Genomic DNA, 26,772 nt, shown 5'->3' on the forward strand with positions numbered 1-26,772 from the left:
AATTATATATTGTTATTATTGTATGGAACGTCTAATTGTCCAAAGGTCGGTACAAGACAAACGTTCTCGGGGTAGATCACCAACGCGATGGACTGACCTCATCAAAACGACCACACAGCAGTCTATTGTGGAATGCTCTCGGTCTACTGTGAGCAGAAGTAGATGGAGACGCATTGCGAGGACCTCAATCGCGAAGGAGGGCAATCTGTCAAGAGTGTACGACTGAAGAGAGAGAGAGAGAGAGAGAGAGAGAGAGAGGGAGAAACCTAACAGGATTATGATCCAAAATTTGACTAGTTTTAAGGTTTATTTAATGGATGAAGATATAATGGTGCACCCGCTTGTGTTATCTGTATACAATGGCGAAGCACCGACGGAGGACGAAACGATGAAATTAGCTCAGTTAGGGCGACCGCTAGGAAGTCGACCTGATATTTGCTAGCAATGAGGATTAGCGTTTTCATTAACAATAACCTTCCTCTCCTCTTGGTATGAGATTGCCAGTAATAGTCTAGATCAGTGATTTTCAACCTTTTTTTTTGTGGCGGCACATATTTAACGATTTCAAAATTTGGCGGCACACAAAGAAAAAGATAAAAATTATTTACTTACTACAACACACTGCATAAATAGTTTATCACAAAAATTTTAAATATTTGCAAAATTCGGCGGCACACTTTTAAAATTTGGCGGCACACAAAAGTGCCGCGGCACAGTAGTTGAGAATCACTGGTCTAGGTATATCAATAATAGCCAGCAATTAACTTTTTAAGAAGACCTCAACATGGTTTCTCTTAGGATACACTGGAGTGTTTTGCCAGTAATTGCCACCCTCGACATACGGGTTGGCAACCGCAGTTACATTTTATTGATGTTTTAAGAGGGACGCTGCTGCCCATCCCTCGACTATTAAGTTTCCTTATTGGCAGAGGAATGAACACGGCGGATTCCTGTCATTGTTTATTATTATTGTCTTCTGTATATTTAAAATCACGCATACGTAGATATCGTCGTTTCTCGAGTTAATTATGACATTATATCATAAAACAACAATGACTTGTACAATACCTACTAATGCTATAATTAAATGTTCATTAGTAACCTGTTAATTACATAAAATAGCTACGCTATAGTGTGTAGGCATCGAATAAAAACACCATAATTTATACCACATACGTTTACTATCGAAACGGAGTTACGCTCGACGTTTTTCCGCTGGCAGTTACCGACTTTCTAAATTTTACAGGGCTGCAAACAAGCATTCCACTAACTTTATGGAGCGATTACTACAGTCATAAAAATGACCAGGCAATCCAAAATAAATAAATAAAATTAATTCGATTGGGTAATTCAGTCACTCGAAATAAAATGGTATGTTACCTACCTACCTACCTTACAAATATCGTAAACGTGAAAGTTTGCAAAGATATTTGGATAATTGTTACTCGATGACGCTTAAACAGCTGAACGGTATTAATTAAATTTGGTGCACCAGTAGGTTATATATCCTGACTTAACATCTTCGTCCACTTTATTACTGAAGGTCGTGCCCTTGTAAGGTGTCTGTTGCCAATCTTATGATATTTCTCCATTTTGCACGATCTCCAGCCTCTCGCAGGGCAGCTGCAATTGATAGTCTCCTAACGTTGGTTACTTGGTCCGACCAACGATTAGGTGATCGTCCTTAACGTAACTTAACATATAGGATATTTTATATATGAAAGCCTTGGGGCACAGCTAGTTTTAAAGGTGGTCAGCTAGATGATGACAAAAAAAAAAAACAAAATACAGAAAATGTTATAATTTAATGTATACAGTCACTGAGGAATATAATATACACATTTCTATCTATTGCCGAGTTTCTCGCTCGTTCTTCTCAGCTGAAATTCTATTTCGAACTGAGCAAGAATTATAAAAGATTATTCAAAAATGTATTCGAATTTTTTAATAAAATTAAGGTTATTTAAATATTTTTTAAAATTCTTTTTATTTCATTTATTTTATTTGACACGGACAAGCCTAGCAATATACGAGGGACCGAAATTAGCACCAATGGTGGGGACCACAAGCTGGCCGTACTGGGGGGCGATGTCGCCCGAACCAAGCTGCAATGTGCTGCTCAAACCGGCGAAAGACGCTGTCAGATCCCTGGAAAAATTGTAGTTTATAATTTACTAAATCGTGCGCGAGTGAAGTCAAAAGGCAGCCGAAGGAATGAACTTAAATGTTGTGATACTTACTTAACAGCGGCCACTATGGAGTGGTCTTGAAAGGCGTTCTTTAACGCCATATGTACGACGCCGTCGTTCTGAATCGGGCTCAAGGAACACGTGGAGTATACGACCGCACCGCCCACGCGCACCAGTGTCAAGGCATTCCTAAAGGAGTATATCCATATTGTTAACATCACTAAGAAAAAAAGTATTATAAAGTATTTTTTTTATTAATGTTCAATTAATAACTATTAACAATTATTAACAAATAAGGTTGTGGAAGAGATATATTTATAAAAGGTCGCCTATTGTTTTCTATATATATATATATATATATATATATATATATATATATATATATATATATATATATATATATATATACTTTATTGCACTAAAACATACAGTAACAACGATAAGTTAATAACAATGTTAGCAAAGGCGAACTTATCTAAAAGGCAAGGCTCAACCTTACGCAGTGGCATTGGAAGTAGTGAGTGGGCAGTAGTAGTGCAAGACAAAAATTAAAATAAATATTTACATAAATTATAAACACATACATACATATATACACATACATACACATATACACACATGTATACTTTAAATACAACATATAAATATCAAATACAAGAGAACACAATGATGACAGTCTTCTAATAAATTTTTATATTTAAACAAAATTGGAAAGATAGAATGTTTTGGAGAAAATAATAAAGAGTATATAATAATCTATCTAATAATAACTATTTTGTTAACTATTGAATGATCCCGCGATTGATCACAAGCTCATCTGATGAAAAGTGATGATGTGGTCTAAAATGGGGTTCGCGGGTCCAAGAATAGCCTATTCACATTTGCCTTAAATCGGTGCAGATGATATTTCAATGGAAAAACATAAGCAGGGAGAGAGTTTCACTTCTTGGCCGTACGCATGATGAAGAAAGACGCAAAGCGCTTCGTGCGTATAACTAGTATATCTATGACGTAAGGCTCTCGCTCCGTTTGGTCGTTCGATGCCGAAAGGGTAAAGATATTTCCACACCTTTAATAATTGTTAAATTAATTTAGGAGTAAATTTTATAGATTACAAAAACATTCCCTAAATCGGTGGAGATATTAATGACATTATAATATCATAAAAAAAAACAGACAAATTTCCTTTTTATTTTATTGGAAATCACTTTTAAAAGGATAACTTAAAAACACTTACGTCAAGAGCTGAGCTTGGAGTTCGGGTAACCTTAGCCTCTCTTTGATTCTGTCTGGCCTAAATATGTTGTTTTCATCTTCTGTCACCGAGTGCCTATCGGTAGTGCATGGAACATCAACTAATACCTGCGAATAAATAAAGAAATGTTAATATAATGTCGTTTCTGAAAAAACATTTTTTCTTATTTCTTATATTCTGTAAAGTCCATTTAGTTTTCAATAGATATTGGTGCAGATGCTGAAGTATCATTTCCATTTACAAACCTATTTTTAAAATAAAAATTTTAGTTTGATATCAGAGCAAAGTAAGGTTGCTAGAGAGAGAAAGAGATAAGGTTAATAGGAGATATAAGGTCGGCCATTGTTGCCTCTTCATCTTGTTTTTATGTAATTAATTATTATATTCTTTTCTATTAGTATCAAAGATTCAAAGAATTTGAAGGGTTAAAGAGAACTAAAGAGTTTTAATTCATTTATTCAAAATCTTCATTGTAAGAATCAATATAAAATACTTTTTTTTAATAATTGTTAAGTGGAAATTATTATAACTTTTAATTATAAATCGTTTAATTATAAATTGAATTATGTAACAATAATTTCGTCAATTTATTAAATTAAAATATTAGGTTAAGAGATATGATGCCTCAAAATCGGCCTTACATCTAATAAAATCTATGTAGGCTATGCAGAATATAAATAGAAAAAAAAAGAAATGTTTTTAGAAACTTACTAATATATTATTTTTTTATGCAACATGGAATGATAAATGAGTGGACGACCCACTTGATGAAAAGTGGTATCATAGCCTATAGATCATATAATACTATAAACATCACATAATATACGAAGATGCCCATGCGAACCTTATGCATTGCCATTTCTGAGAAGTAAGATATTACTTTTATCCTGCAATTTCACTGCCATATTCCATCTTCAAACCAAAACATTGTCATACAAGCACAAATGCTTCATGAGATGATGCGTAAGAACGAGACCGAGGTACCCAAGTCAAGAACTACTGTATGAAATCTCCCTTTAGTAAAATCTATGAATTTATTTATGTCGATATTAAAGTCAGTTCAGATGGTTCAGGTTTATGACAATGCAACTTTCAAAGGCCTATATTTTTTTTTTTATTCTACATGGTTAATACCTTATCCACTGTGTGGTCCCAGCATAGTATAGATCAATCCTTCCATTTCTGTGGGTATCGTAAGAGACGACTAAGGGAACTTAATAGTTGAGGGATGGGCAACAGTGTCACGCTTTAGACATCACCAAAGCCTAACTTCGGTTGCCAAGCATGACAACTATTGGCAAAACTCCACTAATGGGGAAAGCTTATGTTTAGTAGTGGTCAATTAACAGTTGATAAAATGAATACCTTATCAAATCCCTGATCATCGGTAAACAGTCTTCCGTCCACATTGGTGAACATGACGCGCTCACGCCATTTATTGCTAGTGTTGAAGTCGAACAGGTAGTCACGGAATATTCTGTGTTGTCTGCAACAAAGAAATGGAAACTTTTAATAAAATATGATTTATCACGTACGTTGGGGCCATATATTTTTGAATTCAACGTATTTTCGTCGGCGATTGCATATTGAATTGGAACGACAATAAAACAAATTGCATACAATTCGTGACTCTGGGTCATACTGTGCGGAAACTCGGTAATTACGTCGACGTAACGCTGCGGAACGCTCGTTCATGCTCGGTGTCTGTTCGGCCATTAGCCATTGCTAGACCGGCCCTGACTATTCTGGTTATACATCAAACTGGTATTTACATCTCTATAAGACAATCTTTTGGGTAAAGTCTGAAGAAAGGATATTGGAAAAGTCCAGCTGTGGACAGTAGACGATATAATTTATTTATTTATAATATTTGTCAACTATAGGAGTTTGACAGTTTCCCAATTCGTTCCTTTAGCAATAACAATATATGAAACAATAAAATTTAATTTAATTATTTTATCAAATGAGTGAGCTTTACAGTCATTAAATAATATAATAATAATTAGACTTAAATCACAACATAACAATAATAGAAATAACATCTATATCTCTAACAGACTTTGTATTCATCTGATGAAACTCCAGCAAGTTAGAGGCAAATACGTCTCAAAATATATAAAATAAAATAAAACAAAACATCATTGAGTAGTTTCAATGCAAGAGTACTTGCTTAGCCAACTCTGTTCTGTCTGTTAATTATTGGATACTTTTTAAACAATTTATTGCCAATCTGCGAAACTCGACAAGTTTACAAGTAATAATATATATGTAAAATAATAATGACAATGACAGATTTCATAAATTTTATTACAACTATTACCTGTTACATCTGGATATGGATGTGTCATTACAGACGACGATATCCGGTAACAGGGTCTGTAGAGCGACCAGAGCTTTGCCACCGGGCGCCGAGCACAGGTCCAGGAGTCGGTCGCCGGGTGCCAAACACAGCGCCAGCACCGCTAGTACACTGCCACAGTCCATTGGGTAATAGTTGTAAACACCTAAATACAAAAACGAATTGCAGTACTTTTTTAGTGCATGATGTAATGATATTCTACATATATTTCGTTCACGCTGGCGAGGTAAAAATGAGAAATGATAAAGTGAGGTTAGGTTAGTTGTTTTTTTTTTACCTGGACCTTTTTTTATATTGGTAACCTCGCCTGCGCTAACGGGATACGCTGGCGGAGCACCAGTGAAGGGTGATCGATGAGAAAGAAAACAGGCCAGTTAGCCCATCATGATGAATTCACCAAGAATTAAACATGATAGTTTCTAGAGGGAACCGCGTAGAGGTCGACCTGGTTGGATATATTGCTAGCAATGGGATTTTTAGTCTTCATTACTAACAATCCCTTTCCCCCCGGTTAGTTGGCTTAGAGCAAGGGTGGCCAACCGGTCGATCGCAACTATGAGTCCAGTCGATCGTGGCAAGGCAAAAAATATATTTCGCTAATCTAGCGGAAGATGCTCAGACGCAATGCTCACACTAATATAAATAAGTAGTTACTAAGAATAATTTTCAATTTTATATTGTCCTTCCTAATAAAATGAAAAATACTACAATACTACATAATTGTGTTCTGAACTATGTTGTTTCGTTTGAGATATCAAGAAGTAGGTATGTAATTGGTTTGTTTTTGATGGGTGAAAATGGTATGGTAACCCCGCCTGCGCTAACGGGATACGCTGGCGGAGCACCACTGAAGGGTGATAGATGAGAATGAAAACAGGCCATCCTAGGCAGCCCATCATTATGAATTCATCAGGAATTAACTATGATAGTTTCCAGGGAGAACCGCGAGGAGGTCGACCTGGTTGGGTATATTGTTAGCAATGGGATTCTCAGTCTCCATTACTAACAATCCCTTTCCCCCCTGTATGTAATTGGTTGATCGCATAGGGTTTCATCAGTAAACAGTAGATGTTTGGTTAAGTCGGCCATAGAGTATAAGATGATTTATGGTGATGCTATACTAAATTTCATAATGATCGGTTAAGCTGGTAAAAGTTAACAAATAAACTCACATTAACATTTTATAATATTAATAAAGATCATTAGATAGTTGTAATATATCACTATGTTAACACTGACCTGTTGTACATCTTTTAGGCTCTGGGAACATTTTCCATTCACTGTCCATTTCGTAAGTATATACTTTCAAATGTTCAGGCATCTTGAACTCCGTTTCCGGGTCTATTACTAATGGAAAATCATTACTTTCTGGAAAAAATAAAATTCTGTATTATTATTGAGAAGAATTATTGTTTTTAAAATAGATATGACATAATAAAAGAGTTTTAACCTGAATTCTCATGTGAAATTGTCTCTATCTCTCTTACATTTAGCTAAACACAGACAATTTCATATATTGTTGTCTATATTATGGCCCTGGCATAGAATAGGCCATCCTTTCCTTTCCCGTAGGTGTTGTAAAAGGCAACTAAAGGAACTAAATAGCTGAGAGAAGGGCAGCAGCATACCTTTTAAAACTTTACCAAAACCTAACTGCAGTTGCAAATCCAGGCAGATTAGCAACTACTGGCAAATACTGCCAAAAAAAGCAGATTAATTCATACGTAAGTGAATAAAGGGAATTTAATGAACTTACCATTTGTAATTTTCAACAGGTTGTTTCAATTTTTGAACCAGAGGGAGACTTTGTACAAAAGTCGATTGCTTGGGTACCTCTGTCCCATTCATGTTTCAACAGTGAAGCAGCTGTGTTTGCATGGCTGTGTTTCGGTTTGAAGGGTGGGATATGGTGTGAATTTACTGGGTACAGAGGAATAACACCTGAGTCCTCAGGAATGGCAACGCATGGGGGTATCATGAGCGAAACAGTATACTCTGTTATGTCTATGGTACTGCTTATGTTTATAGGTGACGGTTACCACTTTCCATCAGGTAGGCTATCAGCTTGTTTGCTATTCTAAGTTGTAAAAAAAAAAAACATAAATTAAATAATGGTTTTGTCACTTACTGGAATAAAATGAATAATGCAATGACTCTGGTACCCAGTCATCCATTCCTTTAAGTTTTGTGGCAGGTATATATTGGTAAAGTGCTTCTGATGATATGCCCATTGAAGGGTCTATGATGCGTGACTGATCAATATCATGATTAATTGTTTGTTCTTTTGCACTCTCATAGTTTCTGTAATAGGAAGATTATGTTTTATTTAATTAATTATACAGTTTAATGTGCAAAAATTAGGTAAATAGCTATTATAATATATACAAATCTAAACTTATTACAAGTAAATAAATAATATGTACAATTAAAATATGACTGAAGTTCATAATAATATGCTGCAGTTATATGTGATTAGACATGGAACATTTGGAGAAATTAACAAATTAAATGGGTATTCACATGCAATCACGGTCTATCTGTAATTTTTCATCTATTTATCTATGGCAATGTAGTTACAGGAGGTATAACACCTTAATCTTCAGAAATGGCAATGCATGAAGTGTATCACAGGTGACACAGCATACTCTGTTATTTCCATGGTTGATTGTTACCACTTTTTATCAGGTCAGTTGTTTGCTTGGTTCCCATTCTATGTTGCACAAAAAAATTGCTTTTTTTAAACTACAAATATTTACTAAATTACTTAGTATGTCTTTTTATTAAAATGAGTATTAGTATTCATTTAAAAACAATACAAAAAAATATTTAACAATAATATATTATTTACATAGTTTAAAAAAAAAACAGATTTAAAGTATATATACAGCAATACAATGATAATAAATTAACATAACTTTTTTCTAGCTATTTATATACTTAATAAACTATTATTTAGATAAAAAAAAAGATATACCAAAATTGGATATTAAATTACCCCAGTATATAAACAGATTGTATTCATGATTATTGTTACCTAACCCTAGGGTATGAAGACTGTTATTACATGCTTACGATTTTGAGTCATTTAGTTTGCTTTCTTCTTGTTCATTAGAATATTTCAAGGATACATCAGAAAAGTCCAGTTGCTCTGGTGCCTCTTTTTGATGATAAAGATTTGATATTTCTTCTGTTTGTAGTTTCTCTCTATAGTCTTGTAATTTATTATTACCATTGTTTTGTTTGCTTAATTCTATTTTTTCAGGTGGGTATTGTTTATAGAATTCTTGCTGTACAGATGTTAGTTTGTTGAGACAGTGTGCACCTAAATAATACATATACAGTGTTTATATTATACACTCAGATTATACATCCAGATATAAATATAAAGGTAATTATAAATAAATGTTTAAAAAGCAATAATTTATTTTTTTTACAAATTTGTTTACTAATTATGCAAAATATTTTGTAAACAGTCTCGGCATTTTAGTAATGGAGGATAATGTAGAATACGTTTTGATTTTACAATGTTTTTAAATAATTTCAACAAATGTTAATGTCTAAATTATTAACTACATGCCTACTATGAATTACTTTGTTAATAATTAATTGCATTTAATTACAGGTATATACCTCTATTTGTAAGAAATTCTATGGTTTCCTCTGGTTCACCATAGTTATTGACCACTGCTACATATTTATTTCGTCGGAGTAGAGCCTCTTTCATGGGTTTCCATTTATCACCAAAAATAGAACCATAAAAATCATCGAAGTGATTCATGGCCTTGTATTTAGAACTGGTTTTCTTCTTCAATTTAGCCTGAAGTTATATAAAGAATATAATATCCATGCAATATTGTAAATGTTGTTTATAATAATTAATAAGATAAATAAAAAGTACATACCCAATGAGTTTTGGATTTTAATCTCGCCTGTAAGACAAGATAGCTGCTGAAAGAAACATTTTTACATATGGTTGTAATCGTAAACATCTTTATGTGAATCACAGATCAGTAAAGTGTTAACATAAGGGTTCTTGAATTTATTATTTTTGTCTTGTTTTAGGTTAGTTTTAAGGTTATAAAAGGAAAGAGTAGGTAGGTAAGTAATTATTTTGAGTTTGACATTGACACTGTCAAATTTTGATTACTGGCAGATGTTCCAAGTTTGAATTCCGGCTGATTAATAATCAATGTAATTCCAAAGGTACATAATTATAATATTACAATAAAAAGAATGATATATCTATAAAAGATTGCATGTATTTTAATCAATGATATTACAACAATTATAAAAATACTGATAGCACTTGAATTTGTTTCTTTAAATTATCCTTGTCGTAAATTGGAACGTGTAGATTAAAATGTCAAACATATGTGCCCGATGACAGAAACAACAATATCATGCACATCCCCTTCCTCTTATGCCCGCGAACAGCAAATTGAAGTATTGATTTGTTTACAAGGTGCGAGATTTTTCAAGTATCCTATAATATACGTATGCCCTACAACCTTGTCAAAACGATTGAGAGATAATATATACTGACTTAATTACAGCTTTTCGTGCTGGAGGTTTATCAGTGCTTCGTGCCAGTGGTGCGGCGCGCCGTTTCAACTTTCGAGGACCTTAAAAGCTTAATTACCTGTGTTTGGTTTGAGTTGTTTTATCGATTACATGTCTGTTCGTGCCCTGATACATCGGGGATCTTTATACTATCGTGCGAATAGATAAGGATCTAAAAATGTGCGACACGACGACTATGTGTGTCAATGGATACTATATTTTCGAAGTAGGTCACAAGTAAGTCCATTTCTCATTTCTTCTTGTTAAATAATAAATGTGTGACTACTTTTCTTATACCTTATTTATTTATTAAAGGTCTGATTTCAATTGTCGGCGATGGAAACTGATGTAATTGTGAAGTTAAGATAGTTTGAAAGAGCAATAGTCATGTATGGGATGTTGAATGTAAGCTTAAAGGCGGGAAATAAGGTGGAATGGATAGCGATAGATTGGAGACTGTCCCTAATGGGGTTGCACATTTGGACACAGTGAGGGCATTACACCAAACTGTGGTGTCTTTGCGGACAGCATTGGAAGTGTCCAAGAATGAACTTAAGACTTTGAAGGAGAAATATGAGCAACAATCACGGTGTACTGACTATGAGGACATCATAGAAAAGTTGACATTAGAAAATCATATATTGAGGCGTAAAATAATTGATTCACATTATGAGGACTCTAATACCCAGAATATAAAATTAGAAGTCACTTACAGCCCTCGGGTGGAAGATATAGAGGGTACTGGAAGTGAAGTGGTAATTAAAACTGCTACCAGTGACAGTAATACTGTGGATATTGAACCTGAACCTCAAGATGAACCTGAAAGTACAGTCCAGTTTTGTACAGCAGAAAAGTTACATGATATTCAAGAGGAGTTAAATGTATCTCCTGAAGTGAGTCGGTATCTCCTGAAGGGAGTCCTGAAGTCATTTCTCATGAAAATACACATACAGAAATAGATGAATTGAACAGTCAAGTCACAAGTTTTCCTAAAGATAGTGAACAAGAAGGTCATCAACCAAGTTTTAAGACCAAACTAGAGCTACTGTCTAAATTTGATGTGAGAATTAAAGTGAGAACTTTGAAAGAAGGAGCAATCATTTCGAGTACTACTTCAGAGAGTGATTCAACTACAGAAGAAAAAGTACCCAAAGAATCAGATGTAAGGTTTCAATTTGGAGAAAGAAAAGAACATTTTGAAAATATTGAGGGTCCTAAAGGAGAGAGTATTAATGTAAGGACAGTTTCTAAAGAGAATATAAAGATGGCAGTGCCAAATGAGGCTGAAGCTAAGGCCAAAGTGGACAAATTTGATGTTCAAGTGAGGATTACATCTGAAGAGAGTCTAGTTATGAAGGAAAATGTAGAAAGGAGTAGAAGAAAAGAGACATTAAATTTAGATGTTGATGACTTGAGTCTCAGGTAAATAATATGGATAATTAAATAATTAAATAAATTCCAGAATATTCTAGAATAAAATAATTATTATAACCATGACACAGAGTTCTATTTCTCTTGTAGTGAACTAAAAATACTATAGTGTATTCTTATACACTCTCAACCCCTTTCTTCTGTTTAATGAATTTTATTGTAATTTTTCTTATTATTAAGATAAATTCACATCATAAAAAATATTAGGAAAGTTTCCTAGTGAAGTTAAAAATAAAACACTTTTTCAGGTGCAAATTTTTTAACTAACATTCTGGTATCTGGTTTATGTCTGAGGTCTTGAATTAACTGTTGATTATCTGCTATAGAACTATTACATGAAAAAGTAAAAAGTTATTATCTGTATTCGTTTTTTAAGCAGTTGTGTTTGCATGGCTGTGTTTCGGTTTGTGGGATATGGCGTGAATTTACTGGGTACAGAGGAATAACATCTGAGTCCTATATATGGTTTATCATGGGCGAAACAGTATGTGTGTATACTGTTATGTCCATGGTACTGCTCATGTCTATAGGCGACGGTTACCACTTTCTATCGGGTCGACCGTCAGCTTGTTTGCCATTCTAAGTTGTATAAAAAAAAAAAAAAAAAAAAAAAGTAATTATTATTTATTTTTTTAATTATTATATTAGCTGGTAATTGTTCACCACTGGACATAAACCTATATATAGGTTTTCTAGTAGTTGCTACTATTGGCATGTGGTTTGGCAATTGCAGTTAGACTTTGGTGATATTTTAAGAGGGATGCTGCTGTCCATCCCTTGATCATTAAGTTCCTTTGGTTACCTGCAATAAAGGAAGGGGTGGCCCATTCTATAATAAGTGTTGTTATAAAATATTACTTAATTCATATAATAATGATTGAACCTAGCTTATAAATAAAAAGTCGATTGCTTGGGTACCTCTGTCCCATTCGTAATTCAACCGTGAAGCAGCTGTGTTTGCATGGCTGTGTTTCGGTTTAAAGGGTGGGATATGGCGTGAATTTACAGGGTACAGAGGAATAACACCTGAGTCCTCAGAAATGGCAACGCATGGGGTGTATCATGGGCGAAACAGTATACTCTGTTATGTCCATGATACTGCTCATGTCTATAGGCGACGGTTACCATTTTCTATCAGATGGGCCGTCAGCTTGTTTGCCATTCTAAGTTGTATAAAAAAAAATTCTTTTAATAAATATTTTTTATTTCAATATGGTTCTAGGTCATTATCAGAAGGAGACAACTCAGTATTCTCTGAGGGTGTTGCGACGCCTGTTGATCCAGGCGGCGAAGATAAACTCGATCAGGAGACAGCTAGTGGCAATGAATCTGAGGAAGTTGACGACATAGAGTTGATATTCACCACTGATGAATCTAAGGACATGAGTAATTTGCAGGTATTAATGAAACATCTAACTATTAATATTTAATTATACTCTAAATATATCAGTTTAATAAACATTATTATTTTTTTGTCAATCACAGTTTCTGTATTATTTAATTATCTCATTTATACATATTCAAGTGAGTAAATGAGTTAGGATGAAAGTCACATATTTATCTTTATATAGTTAGTTTAAAACCATGGTGGTGTACATGTAAAAGTGATTTTGGACTCTACATAATAAACATTATACTTATGTCTTATACAAATTTGCTTTAAATTTGGCCTATAATATAAAGTATAGTCGGTATACACTGGCAGGGCACCAATGAAGGATGATAGGTGAGATGAATGAGCAGGTCAGTTAGCCCATCATGATGAATACACTTGGAATTCAGCACAATGGTTTCCAGAGGGGATTATGTGGAGGTTGACCTGATAGGGTATATTACTAGCAATGGGACTGATAGTCCGCATTATTAACAATCCCTTTCCCCTCAGCCTAACTGCGGTTGTCAAATAAATAAGTTTAATTAAATAAGAATTATTATTTCTCAAAATTTTCAATTAATCTGAAGAAAACGATATGTTTTCTTAAATGTCTTCAAGAACCCTCTTATGGTTTTGAAGATTTTGAGATGTGACCTTTTATAATGAAATTCATATGAGTGTGACCTCTATTTGTAGGAAGACCTCGTATCAATACGGGAGTCAGAGCAATGGACGCCAGGCTCCGCGTCTACCACTCACTCTACTCCGGTACTCATCAAGTTTCACACTCTCGACCCTGACTTCCAACCAGGGGGTGAAACTAGAGACAATGCGGAAAACGAAAATCAGGAGAACACCAGTCTCCAGAGTGTTATAGCTGAGTCCTCATTGAGAATGAAACGTGTGTCTTTACCAAGTGACAAAGAGATTAAACATGTGGCTTTTAATGGCAAAGGAAGTTTGGACTTGCCCGGCAGGGGTATACTGAAAAGCTGCGATAATAAATCAGACAATATGCTGTATAGAAAGAGCCCAAATACAAGTACAAGAAGATTGGACAGCGTGGACAGCTTGACTTGCGAGTACAACAGAGGCTTAAGTTTCGATAATACAAAGTCTTCAAGTTTCGAATTAGGATCCAGTATGGACATTCTCCATAGAGACGAGAGTATAGAAAATTTTCACAGAACCAGTAATTTCGGACATAGATTTTCAGTGTTTGCTGAGACTGATATATCAAAATGTGGAATTTCAGAGGATGATTTGTTAGGAAATTTGAATGTTAGAAGGAACACATGCCCCAATCCATTTCAGTACAGGTATAATTTGCATTTTTTAAGTTTTTTATATTAAATTACAATTTACAGTGACCTCGATTTTCTAATTAAAAAAAGTTACATTTTGATACAAATTTCTGTCTTTATTGAAATAATATATAAAATCAAATGGCATATATGTATGTACGTTATTTTAGTCGCGAGCATTGTTTAGAAGATTCTCTGTAATTCTATAACGAATCCAACAAATGCTCGCTATCGACATCATGTGTCACAGGCATACTTAAGGGGGTTGGGTTGGATATTTCATGCTCACGCCAGAATTGTCTAGAGCCCATCGCAGGACACGAGAGAAGCTTACCAAAGACACGACTGAGAGTACATTTGTGCCTTTTTTATAAGACCAGGTCCCATCTAGAAAATAATTTTAAATATATATCTGTGTGTATATCCGTAGACCGGTGGGATATCGCGGTGCGTGGCGCGGTCCAATGCGAGCGGGTGCAGGTCCGGGCACGGGGCCGGCCGCAGGGCCGGGCGCGGGGCTGCTGGCGGCGGGTGGCACACGCGGCGGCCCGCGGCGAGAAAGCGGCGCGCAGACCGATGTGTCGGCACTGCCGCCGCGGTGGAGCTCCGATGGGTATCTCGCTCATAAGGTTAGTTGCAGTTGCATTTATTGTTAGACATATAATGTCGAAAAAATATTTTTCATGATTTCAAGAATTCAGGAAACTGGTAAATAAAATCATAAGGAAAATTATTAAAATTGTTTTTGATTGTATATAAAATGTATAACATATACCAGACGGAGACTTTGTACAAAAGTCGTTTGCTTGGGCACCTCTGTCCCATTCGTGGTTTTACTGTGAAGCAATTGTGTTTGCAAAGCTACAAAGGAATAGAGGCCTACAGGAATAGGCTTATCTATTTCAATATGGTATCTCTTGATAAGCGTAGAACATTAATAGATTTAATTTTCTTATATAAGTTGTTTAGGAACAGAATTTACTGTTCGCAGATTTTTGCTAAATTTCATTTTCGATTGCCTGTACACTATTTCCGTAGTTATATCAGTCCAATGTCCGTGCCGTTCCATAGAACTGCTCTTGGTGCCAACTTCACTGTACCACGTTTTAACAAACTGTTGAATAATTGCAAGCAACACTTCACAACATATTGACTTCGAAATGGAAGAGGATTTCTATAGGAAAGCATTGCAGTTAATTGAATAGCAAAAATTTATTTGAAGCAATCATTTATTTAATTTAAAAAACTATACCTATGTTAAATAACTCAGGAGTTTGTTATACCATATTTGATAATTAGCATGTTGTGTTTCATTTAAAATGATTGTACACTGTGTAGACAGTAATTTTAATATTAAATCTTATCAGTGTAACAATTGCTGGGAGACCAAATAAAGATAAAATAAAAAATTACAAAAAAAAAGTAGTTATGTAAAAATAATTCTAGAAAGGGATGATACAGATGTGCTCGCTTGATAGGGGCCACTGCTGTCCCCTAACTAAATTTATATACTAAATACAATAAAGTTATATATATAACCAATAGATGGCGCTGCAACAAAACTACTACGCGATATTAATGTTTATCGCTAATCTATGACTACCTCGGAGCTGCGAATTTTCTTTATCGCTTCTCGGCCTTTTGGCTAAGATCAAAGTGTAGTATCTGTTCTTATCAGCTTAATATCTGGAAGTTCCCTCACTGAGGGACCAGTATATTAAACTGATTTTTGTAAACCGACGGGATGTTCGGGGCTCGCTCCACTCCCGTCACGGGTCGGCCCGGCATTGCAGTGCCGCCGGGATTGGCCCACATAATGAAATAAAAATCTCTCTCACGCACCTTTTTGCCCGTCGTTTTTAATGGTAGACAATTCAAAAGAAATGCATGAGTATTAAGGGTTAACTTTTACCAGAGGAAGACTTTGTACAAAAGTCGTTTGCTTGGGTGCATCTATCCCATTCGTGTTTCAACCATAGAGCAGTTGTGTTTGAATAGCTGTGTTTCAGTTTGAAGGGTGGTTGGTATATGGCGTGAATTTACAGGGTACAGAGGAAGAACACCTATGTCCATGGTACTGCTCATGTCTATAGGCTACGGTTACCACTTTCCATCAGGTGGGCCGTCAGCTTGTTTGCCATTCTAAGTTGCATAAAAAAAATTATTACTATATATGGAACATAATTATAATTTTTTATCCTCTTATTTATTTCTTTATATATCTGACATAAAATATGCTATAATAAGTAATTCATAGGCATTATTTAATTCTTAACGTAGACTCTAAAAGAGCAACTATAAAAATTCCTTCTAAAATGTTTAGCACATTGATTATTATGATAGAAATTATGATATTTGATGGCTCATCGTTTAATTAAATTTAAATTATAGGAGATTATTGTATGGAAAATGTATCGAATATTTTGACCATGTCCAGATTCCGTTACCGTCGGTGGGTGAGAGCTACGTGGGCGCGGCGGGGGGCGGGTGCGGCGCGTGCGGGGCGCGGGGCGCGGGGCCGGGGCCGGGCCGCGCGCCGCGCCGGCCCTCCGCGCCGCGCCCGCCGCGCGCCGACGACACGCGCCGCTTGCTTCTCAGCGACATTGGTAATTTTTTATCTGCTATCTCACTATTTTATGTCATCATCATCTCAGCCGTTATATGTCCACTGCTAAATATAGAGCTCCCCCATAGACTGCCATAAGGAACGGTCCTGCACCGTCTGCTTCCACTGATCTGCTTCCACTCCATCTAGTGGGGGTCCAACTGCGTTTGCCCGTATGGGGTCATCACTCAAGAATTTTTCCTTTCCATTGGTTGTCGGTTTTTCGAGCTGTATGACCAGCCCATTGCCACTTCAACCTGTTTATCTTTCGGGTTATGCAAAATACTCAGAGCATATTCCTCTCCATAGCTTGCTGAGTACTTAGAAGCTTTTAAATACGGGCATTGTATGCCACTAGTAACCCATTTGGTCGAATGGCAAAGCAATGCTTAAACCTATGAAACTAAAATATCAGACAGCATTTGATTATATTCTTTAGACTGATGGCAAATTTATTAATAGAGAAAAAAGTCTAAAATGCTGTTATTTACTGTGTAAGTGCGAAAAAAATATTATTCAATTTAATTACTAAAATATCCCGACAACAACGAATATCTTAGATCATTCTTTGACATACAGATACACTTTGTCTGTCACGTTACTTTTTTTAACTACTACATTTTTTGTGTCTAAAAATCTATCTTTAGATTTAAATAGTGACTTCACTATTTGCCAAGGAATATTTAAAATAATGGTACTAAGCAATTTTCACCACCGCTAGAAAATTTACGCTTATAGTACATTAAGGAAGATTGTACCAAGTGGTCTTCTTGTCGCCATTCTTTACTCGCTATGGCGGTATAAAACCCTAGTGTTGTTGCGTTAGGGTTTACGTCGATGGTGCCGGAGCTGTCGCGGTCTGCGGACCCGGTGTGGGCGCTGGGCAAGCGCGCCTCGCCGCAGCCCGCGGCGGGCCCCGCGCCGCCCTCCTTCGGCCCTGCAGCCGTTCCTGGATTTTCGCCCACCTCCAAGTACGTTATATTGTTTTTTAATTAATTTTATTAATAAAAATAATACCGCGTCTAAGTTATTGGTTTAGGTCAGCGGGTTAATAGATAGGGATGTTTTTTTTTTGATGGGTGAAAATGGTATGGTAACCCCGCCTGCGCTAACGGGATACGCCGGCGGAGCACCAGTGAAGGGTGATAGGTGAGAATGAAAACAGGCCAATTAGCCCATCATGATGAATTCATCAGGAATTAACCATGATAGTTTCCAGGAGGAACCGCGAGGAGATCGACCTGGTTGGGTATATTGCTAGCAATGGGATTCTCAGTCTCCATTACTAACAATCCCTTTCCCCCCAAGATAGGGATGTTAGATGAGAATGAATTCAGTTCAGTTGGCTAATCGTGATTAATTGAGTAAAGATTAAGTTTATAGTAAATTTCTCCTTAGAAATTAGTGTAGTTCTGTATACAGGTCGACTCCCATTACTAATAATACCCTCCTGCTGGAGGGGAGGGATTGTTAGCAATGTGAACTACCGTTTCCATTGCTAGCAACACACCCTGTCAGGTCGACCTCCACGTGGTTCTGGAAATCATTATGCTGAATTCCAAGTGTATTCATAACCATGGGTTAACTGATCCTATATCCTCACCTATCATCTCTCACGGTGCCCCTCAGCATATACCGTCAGCTCGGGCGGAGTTGCCATTTCATTATCATCCATTAAGTAAATACTATTCCTCTACAACATAAGTTTTTATAATGATAACTATAGAAAAAGAATATAATATAACGTTAATATTGATCCTCAGGTTCATGTCGCGCGGTTCATACCGTTCACCGTGCCTCAGCATAGATCGCAGCAATGATTGGTTGTCGCAGACGCAGCCTGTCTACCTGCCCCACACCAAAGGTACTCAGGCTATTTATTTTTATGCTTTCAGTCGATTTTTAACCGACTTTAAAAGAATTTTTCTGATTCGTGATATCAGCTATTAACTGTCCACTTATGAACATAGGTCTCTCCTATAAAGAGAGGTTTTGCCAGTAGTTGCCACGCTTGGCAGGCGGGTTGGCAAATGCAGTTGGCCTTTGGTAATGTTTTAAGAGGAACGTTGCTGTCCAGCCCTCTACAATTAAGTTCCTTTAGTCGCCTCTTATGATATTTACAGGAGAGAAAGGAATTTGATATGTTTGTTACCTCATACCTCCGTAGCTGGTGGCCTTATAGTCAAAGTAAAGTGTACGGTGTTTGCAGAGTGGCGAGGGTGGCGCAGCTCGCTGCCGGACGTGCGCGACGACACCGACGAGCTGCTATACGAGACCGACGCTTACCTGCGCCGTTCCATAGACAATTTGCGATCCTCCTCAGTCTCCACGGCGCTGGACCGTGAGTATTTTTAAGTTATTGTGGTGGCAAACAGGCATATGGCTCGTCTGATGGTAAACGGGGTTACTGTAGTTTATGGATGCTTGTCTATGGGTTGTCACGCGCGCTTTGCCCACCTTTAAGAAATATTATTACGCCTTTTTTGAAGAACTTCAAGCTGTTGTTTCTAAGGAAAATTTTGGCAGAAAAATGTTGGAGGAAAAATGTGAAAAACTGCAAAAGGATGTCAGAATTTCTACATTTTTTTTACAACACGGGGCAAACGAGCATGCGGCTCACCTGATGGTAAGTGACTACCGTCGCCTGTGATCACCCATAACACCTACGGCATTGCAGGTGTGCTGCCGGCCTTTTAAAAAGGAATATGCTCTTTTCTTGAAGGTTATGTTGTCGTATCGGTTTGGAAATACTGCTGCTGAAAGTTGATTCCAAAGAATGGTCGTGCGTGGGAGAAAGTGCCTTGAAAAACGCACGGTGGAGGACCGCCACTCGTCCAGATGGTGTCGTCTACATTTTTATAATTGTTACAATCTTTTTACCCGCTATTTTGTACTTGGCTATCAGAAGTAAAAAGAATAATGAATTTTACCTTTGACCATGACCGATTCTAGATGGGATATCAAGACGAAACACTTAAAAGATTTTAAATTAAATCTCCAGAAACACAACTGTGAATCGCATCTAATTTGGTATAACAGTGTATTTCAAACCGAAACACAGCCATGCAAACACAAGTGCTTCACGGTAGATACACGATTGGGATAGAGCTACCCAAGCAAACGACTTTTGCATAATGCCTCCTTCTGCAAATAAATATACATATATGCGTATATCGGCAGTGGATGGGTCAGCGGTGGTGTGCGGACAGCCATACATCCCGTCGGAGCCGCGCCAGCTGCGACTCGGACACACGGTCAAGCTTATCTCGCCCCAGGGGCGAGTTGTCATAGGACGAGTCAGGTAACGCGCTGCACTATATACTTCTGTTTTGTAATGGGTGATAATGGAATGGCAACTCCGCCTGCGCTATTGGTATTTGCTGGCTTGGCACCAGTGAGGGATGATAGATAAGGATGAAAGCTAGGTTAACCCATCGTGACAAATTTTACAAGGTTTCCCCTGGAAACTGGAGGTCGATTTGATAAGGTATATTGCTAGAGATGGAGCTTTTTTCTCGTCATCAATGTCGAAAGTAAACCCAATATATAGATATCAGAGCGGTATCGAGTTTACCTGTGTCTAGTTAGATGACCATTCAATTAATATGTTACACAATCAATCAAATCAATCGTTATCCAAAAAAATATGGTGTGTCAGATACGTGGGGCTGGCTGGAAGCACTGCCGCTAGTAGCAGCGTAGTGGTGGGTGCGGAGGTGTCCCGCGAGGCGGTCGGCTCGCACAACGACGGTACGTACCGCGGTCGCCGCTACTTCTTAGCCGCGCCTTCTGCCGCTGCACTCTTCGTGCCCTTCAGCAAAGTCGTCATGGCCTGGGCCAACTGAACATGCCCTGCGGTGAGTCCGGCCCTGTCTGCTTACCATGAAAATTTATTCAAAATTTCCGAACCAAACGTAACACGTACGGAATGTTGTCAACAATATTTCGGCAGTTCAAAAACTTTATGGTAGGGTTTATGATGAACGGAAAGCCAGTATACAATATCGGTGTCTGTAAAATCGATTTTCGCAGGAAAGTCTTTCATCGAACAAGATTTCTAAGTGACGAAATTACATTTCATGGTAGATATCCAGATTATGATCTCGGACAATCTTGATACTTGAACGTATTTAAAATGATATGAAGTATGAATTCAATGTGTTATCATACATGAAAAGCAATGTACTGGGGTTTTATCTATTTAAATCGAAGATAAATTAGTGGAACTCTATGGTGGCGTTTTTGACATTAATCTATTTATGAAGATATGTAAATTAATATTGATTGCTCTATATAGATTATAAACATTTGCTGTATTTAATTACAGATGTCCGACATTAGAAAATTGTTATCAAATGTCAAAAAATCCATCGTTCCATGTCTCTTGTTTAATTGTAATAATATTATAGGGGTGTTAATAATTCTCTCAAATTTTAACGTCATGAAAAAATCTAGTCATGAAGTGTTTTTAATAATTATGATAAACATGGTAAAGTACAAGTAAGGCATATTCTGCCTTTTATGTATGTATATATAAAAAATTATAAAGAACGTATCATGCATGCGTTGATCTGGCTCGAAGGACTAAATTATTATTTCATTCATTCAGTTAAAAAAAATTGTTTTCGCATACTAAGTAAAAACTATATAAATTTAATATATTATTATATAAAAAATAAACTACAACATGCCATAACATAACAAGAAAATTGTATTAAAAATACGAGCGGTGCAATTAATTTTAAAGGAATTGACATGATATTGATGAGTGATTGAATTACAGGATCTTGAATACTATTAGTATATTGTGAATAGTAGAGGGACGGTGTAACTCGTCGTGATGTGAGAATATAAAATATAACAAGAAATTTATATACGGTGATATCAAAATCATTAGGGTCCTTTTAAGATAGTGTTCTATCAATGAAAATGGAATTTTGGATTAAGCCTACTTTAAAATGATGCTAGTGATTTCGTTTTACCCTGTGTATGTAGATGGAAAAAAAAATTGTGAAAATATTCAAATATATTTGCGGCCTGTTTCTATATATAACATAGTAAAACTAAATGTACCATTACAAAATTATAGATATTACGTGTTTACGTAGTTATTAATTTGTATGTCACTATCGAAATACTTGAAGTTTTCGTTGAATTTCGACTCTAATGTTAAGAACATAAGACCTAATTGGAGGTGTGTTCAGATTAGTATAGTAGATAACTGTTTAGGCTAATTTTATGCATAGTTCATGTGTATAAATGTATGCCTAGGTAAATGTAAAACTCTTCTCTTTCCTTCATATACATTTCCGATATAAAGGTAGAAGGGGGAGAACGAATAATATATTTTATTTTTTATTAAATATTTATTTGTACCTTTATATAAAATTAGTTTATTTAAATGTCCTTTAAAAAAATAATTCATATTCTAAATTTGAATATTGATTGTCATAAATATTTTTAATACGTTTATCAGTGGCAAAAGTATAAGAATTATACAGCTATGTAATCAACTGCGACATTATACATGTTTGTTTATTTGTTGCGAAGATTACAGAGTAAATATATGATCTGCAATAAGTGGAATAAAAAAATATTTATAGGTAGATATACATATATTTATATTCTATAGATATGTAACAGTTGCTCACACTTCGCTACTCTATGGTGCTCTATAAATGTTTGGTTGACAGTGCATCTTGTTGGTGGCTACATGTTTTCTATTCCTGAAAACTTGTCCAGTTTGTATGGTATGTACTTGGAGTTTATGACGTTGCTTTTTTAAATTATTTTAAGTATTTATTTTTATTCGAGATACGTGTTTTTATCATATTTATTTACATCCAATTTCATTTCAGTTATAGAGGAAAATGATTTAATTCTACAATTAATACGAAAGAGTATCCACTGTATAAACTCTGCTTTTTTGGAAACTAGATGGCGTTATATCATATGAGATGTTTAAGACTATTCGCTATTTTATTACACTATATTTTTTAAATATTCAATAAAAAATCTTATTATTTTCTTTTATTGAATTTAGTTATTAAAAAAAAGCACACATAAAAGTACCAACATGTAATAAAGTGATACAAAAAACTTGTGAATTTAAATACTCATTATGTAATGTTATTTCGCTCAAAATACATGTAAAGCCCATGAGTTAGTTTATATTTCGTCCGGAAATTTTTACCAATAAAATAAAATAGAAAAAATATATATAGTAGCAATATAATATGAGTGATATCAGCTGACATGTAGAAATTAAATTGTCTATTTGTTCCTATCAGTTTTCTTCACTCAAATAATTTTTACAAAAATCATTTCCATATTCTGTCTATTTTTATGTTTTAGGTTTTTTTTTCATATAAAACTGAATCAGGTGATGTAACGGTACTAAATTATTAACATATATATTTGTAAGAAATAGTTGACTGCAATCTAATTATATATATTTGGGTATTTCATGCGATTTTTAATACAAACAGTTTTTTAGCTGCTTTAGCAAGTTGAACCGGTAATTGGAGTATCTTGAAGCTCGATTGATTGATCTAAATATGATGGTAATGATGATGAAAATAATGACTTTTTAGTCATCATACTATTATAAACTATCTCATTTACAAAATTAATTTGCAATAGAGTAATTGTATAATAGTTTTCTATTCAATATTAATCTAATTACGTTACGTAAGGATATATAAACGAGTACACTGTCAAATGCTTAGATTATAAAGTATATAGATTGGCAGTGTAAAAGAGAAACAAATATAATATAATATATGTTAGAGCGAGACAGAAAAGTAGGAGATTCTATATGCTCGAAGCTGATTTGGCAGAAGTATGAACAAAATATATTCTTTCTATTTTTAAATTTTGAAGTGTAATAAGTTTTAAGTGAATCTTTTTAGTTAGAGTTAAGTGTGTTGTTCCTGAATATAACATCTATTAGGAGAAAGCAACAATTTTGCATATTTTCCACGTAATTACGTTGAAATCTTATCTGTTTATCTTTTTAAATGTAGTAATATAGAACTATCAGAAATATTTTGTTCAAGAATTAGTAGAAAAAAATATATCTAATTTTATCCAAATAAAGTTCTAATTGTTGACGAATGGAAATAAAAATTATGACAGATACGTGAACTTTTGCTATTTTTACAACTTTAATTCCATCCAAATTCGAAGTTGTCACGTTGTATATATTTATAAAACACGCACACAGGTGTAACTATTTTCTTGTCTCGATTTCATGATTGCATTGCCAGTCTGTCAGTACGTGAATACGTAATACTACGTACTTACTCTATGGTAACTCTATGGTCATATATGTAGAATCATAGATAGTTCAATTTACGAATATTCATCTCTTATTTGACAGTGTAATATCGTACCTAGAGAGAATAATATCGGTTTAAATAATGAAGTATAAACCGATATGCAACTTGGACACAAACAAAGCAAAGCTTTTAATGAACCGTGGTTTGGAACTGATTATGTGGTTTCACAGCATATCATTTATTGCGCATAGTTAAAATATCTACATATATTTTCATATGTCCACTATACAATAATATACAGTAGTGGTTCTGATTTTGTATTTGATGTACAGAATAATATTTCAATACGCCTTTACATTTGTAATGTTTCTCTGATATATTTGTATCTGTAATTAAGTAGTTAGAAACGAATTCTGAACGCAGTGATAAAAATATAGCTCGTCAACTTTGTGACCGGCACTCCTTCAGGGTTATTGACCTATGAGAAGTATTATGTATTTACCTACAGTACGATCAAATTAATTGTGAAGTAAACTAATAAAGTAACTAAATTTCACGACCCCCATTGTAATTTAATATCATATAGCTTGCTTGAATATTGTTTTAATTAAAAATAATCATAACTTTACCTAATGATACGATAGATTTTTTTTTATGGATGATAATGGAATGGTAACCCCACCCGCGCTATCGGTATACACCGGCGGGGCACCAGTGAAAGATGAGGTGATGAAGGTGAGGATGTAGCAGGCCAGTTAGCCCATCGTAACGAATTCAACGAGAATTGTTCACGATGGTTTCCAGGGGGAACCACGTGGAGGTCGACCTGATAGGGCATATTGCTAGCAATGGGGCTGTCAAACTCCATTGCTAACAACCCTTCCCCCCTGATACGATAGATTAGAAGTAATTTTTAAATAGTGATTGTTTTCATATATGTAATCGTCCTAAGTCATCATTAGTCCCAATTAATATATCAAACATGAAGTATGTAACATAAATAACGTGAAACATTTTATGTGTTTGCTCAAGGTTTTTAGTACTTACTTACAGTACTTAATTTCACATTGTGTTTTAATGCTATGTATTGCATAGCATTAAAACACAATATGACATTATAACTCGACTCGCATTTTGTCTTTATAAGGGCGACTCATGTTACCTAGTTCATCATAATATAATATAATAATCATGTTACATAGTACCTAGTTTCACAGTAAACGTTATTATACCGTTTGAACGTACTCTTTATTCTGCTTACCTCTACTCTACCTTCTCGCGGATTTCTTACCTCTCCGCCGTCCGCCCTAGTTAAGTGCGAAGTTACTAGGAAGTGCCACGCACAAAGTTGTCGGACTATACATTTATAATAATTCAGTGTTATGAAGGTTTTTTTTTTATTGATGTCAGTATGTGCATTAAGAAGTATTATGTTATTGTCTATTACTTGGCGTCAATTTTCATACGCGGAAGTATCTTTTTCGGATATAAATGTAACTGAATAAATCATGAAAGTGACAGTATTGTAAAACGATGTGATTGGCTGAAAGTGTCTTATTAGGATACGTGTAACGCGGCTCACTATTTGTAATTCGAAACAGTTCTTTTATACTTACGAAAAAAATTTTTTTATGTGTATATTTTAATATTTTATATCTACTTTCATACAATACTCATGAACATCTTTTTTTATTATTATCGTACTGTCCGTTTTAAATGCACAATTTAGCTCTATAGGTTTTTTTTTTTATATTAACAAGTTTTGTATGCAGATGCAGATGCTACAGTGCTGGATTTACCAATATAGATGTACATTAGATGATACAGTGAACGCTCTATAGTGAAGCAACCTTTCTATAAGCAACATTCTTTATATTTTATTTATTCTATTCCGCTTAGTAAAAGAAATAAGTAAAAATATTTTCCAGACTGTAAGTATTTTTATACTCCTTTTTTCCCTATAAGCGACTTTTCCCAATAAGGAACTTTTTTATTGATATTGGTTTAAATGAGTTGCTTATATAGAGCGTTCATTGTATTATAAATAGGCCGAATAGACCGCCTAATGTGCGTTAGAGATACATAATATGGGAAATTAAAAATAAAAATCACTTTCTGTAAAAAAATTTAATTCTCATTTTACACTTTTATTATTTAATATAGCTAGTTTGTTCATTCAATCATTTTGCGGTACCTACTTTATAACCTATACCTACTCACATAAATACAGAAGTAAATAAAAAATAAATACGTGTAAGCGTCTCTCCCTGTCCTTTCTAGAGAAGCGGGCGAAAGAAAAGTAGCCTGTGTCTTAAAAAAAATAAATCCGGCACTGAGATGTAACTATAGGAAGTAAAAAATTGTTAGATCGAGATTTGGGTAAATTTGAAACGTAGACATCGGTATGTGCACGG

The 26,772-nt window shown here is 35.1% G+C and overlaps 2 protein-coding genes and 1 non-coding gene across 3 annotated transcripts; 2 read left to right on the plus strand and 1 right to left on the minus strand.

Moving 5' to 3' along the window:
• Window positions 1-1,786: 1,786 nt before the first annotated feature.
• LOC113520114 (5-methylcytosine rRNA methyltransferase nsun-4) lies at window positions 1,787-9,905 on the minus strand. Its single transcript, XM_031908992.2, has 10 exons — window positions 9,706-9,905; window positions 9,434-9,620; window positions 8,876-9,125; window positions 7,932-8,104; window positions 7,043-7,171; window positions 5,765-5,948; window positions 4,810-4,930; window positions 3,427-3,551; window positions 2,241-2,378; window positions 1,787-2,148 (listed from the first exon to the last, which is right to left on the minus strand). Exons 1-10 carry the CDS (start codon window positions 9,790-9,792, stop codon window positions 2,001-2,003), a joined length of 1,542 nt encoding a protein of 513 aa, XP_031764852.2. The 5' UTR covers window positions 9,793-9,905; the 3' UTR covers window positions 1,787-2,000.
• A 315-nt stretch (window positions 9,906-10,220) lies between these two features.
• Window positions 10,221-24,904, plus strand: LOC116413090 (uncharacterized). Its single transcript, XM_052895171.1, has 12 exons — window positions 10,221-10,600; window positions 10,679-11,260; window positions 11,317-11,785; window positions 13,017-13,191; window positions 13,866-14,488; window positions 14,904-15,102; window positions 16,911-17,079; window positions 17,905-18,049; window positions 18,842-18,942; window positions 19,288-19,419; window positions 20,259-20,379; window positions 20,737-24,904. Exons 2-12 carry the CDS (start codon window positions 10,798-10,800, stop codon window positions 20,921-20,923), a joined length of 2,784 nt encoding a protein of 927 aa, XP_052751131.1. The 5' UTR covers window positions 10,221-10,600; window positions 10,679-10,797; the 3' UTR covers window positions 20,924-24,904.
• LOC128200773 (U2 spliceosomal RNA) lies at window positions 16,099-16,291 on the plus strand. The gene has a single exon (XR_008252870.1). It is a non-coding gene; the product is annotated as a U2 spliceosomal RNA (small nuclear RNA).
• Window positions 24,905-26,772: the final 1,868 nt, after the last annotated feature.

Source organism: Galleria mellonella, unplaced genomic scaffold (genome assembly GCF_026898425.1).
Source record: "Galleria mellonella isolate WM207_F2 unplaced genomic scaffold, CSIRO_AGI_GalMel_v1 utg266, whole genome shotgun sequence".
Lineage (NCBI taxonomy): Eukaryota > Metazoa > Arthropoda > Insecta > Lepidoptera > Pyralidae > Galleria > Galleria mellonella.

Excerpts from the sequence above, each read along its gene's own strand:
- LOC113520114 (XM_031908992.2), bottom strand. The coding sequence starts at position 9,792 with ATGTTTACGATTACAACCATATGTAAAAATGTTTCTTTCAGCAGCTAT. Across the intron at positions 9,621-9,705 it reads TAAAATCCAAAACTCATTGG|GCTAAATTGAAGAAGAAAAC; the intron begins GTATGTACTTTT and ends ATATAACTTCAG. Across the intron at positions 7,172-7,931 it reads GCATTATTCATTTTATTCCA|AAAGTAATGATTTTCCATTA; the intron begins GTAAGTGACAAA and ends TATTTTTTCCAG.
- LOC116413090 (XM_052895171.1), top strand. The coding sequence starts at position 10,798 with ATGGATAGCGATAGATTGGAGACTGTCCCTAATGGGGTTGCACATTTG. Across the intron at positions 18,050-18,841 it reads GGATTTTCGCCCACCTCCAA|GTTCATGTCGCGCGGTTCAT; the intron begins GTACGTTATATT and ends ATTGATCCTCAG. Across the intron at positions 18,943-19,287 it reads CTACCTGCCCCACACCAAAG|AGTGGCGAGGGTGGCGCAGC; the intron begins GTACTCAGGCTA and ends CGGTGTTTGCAG.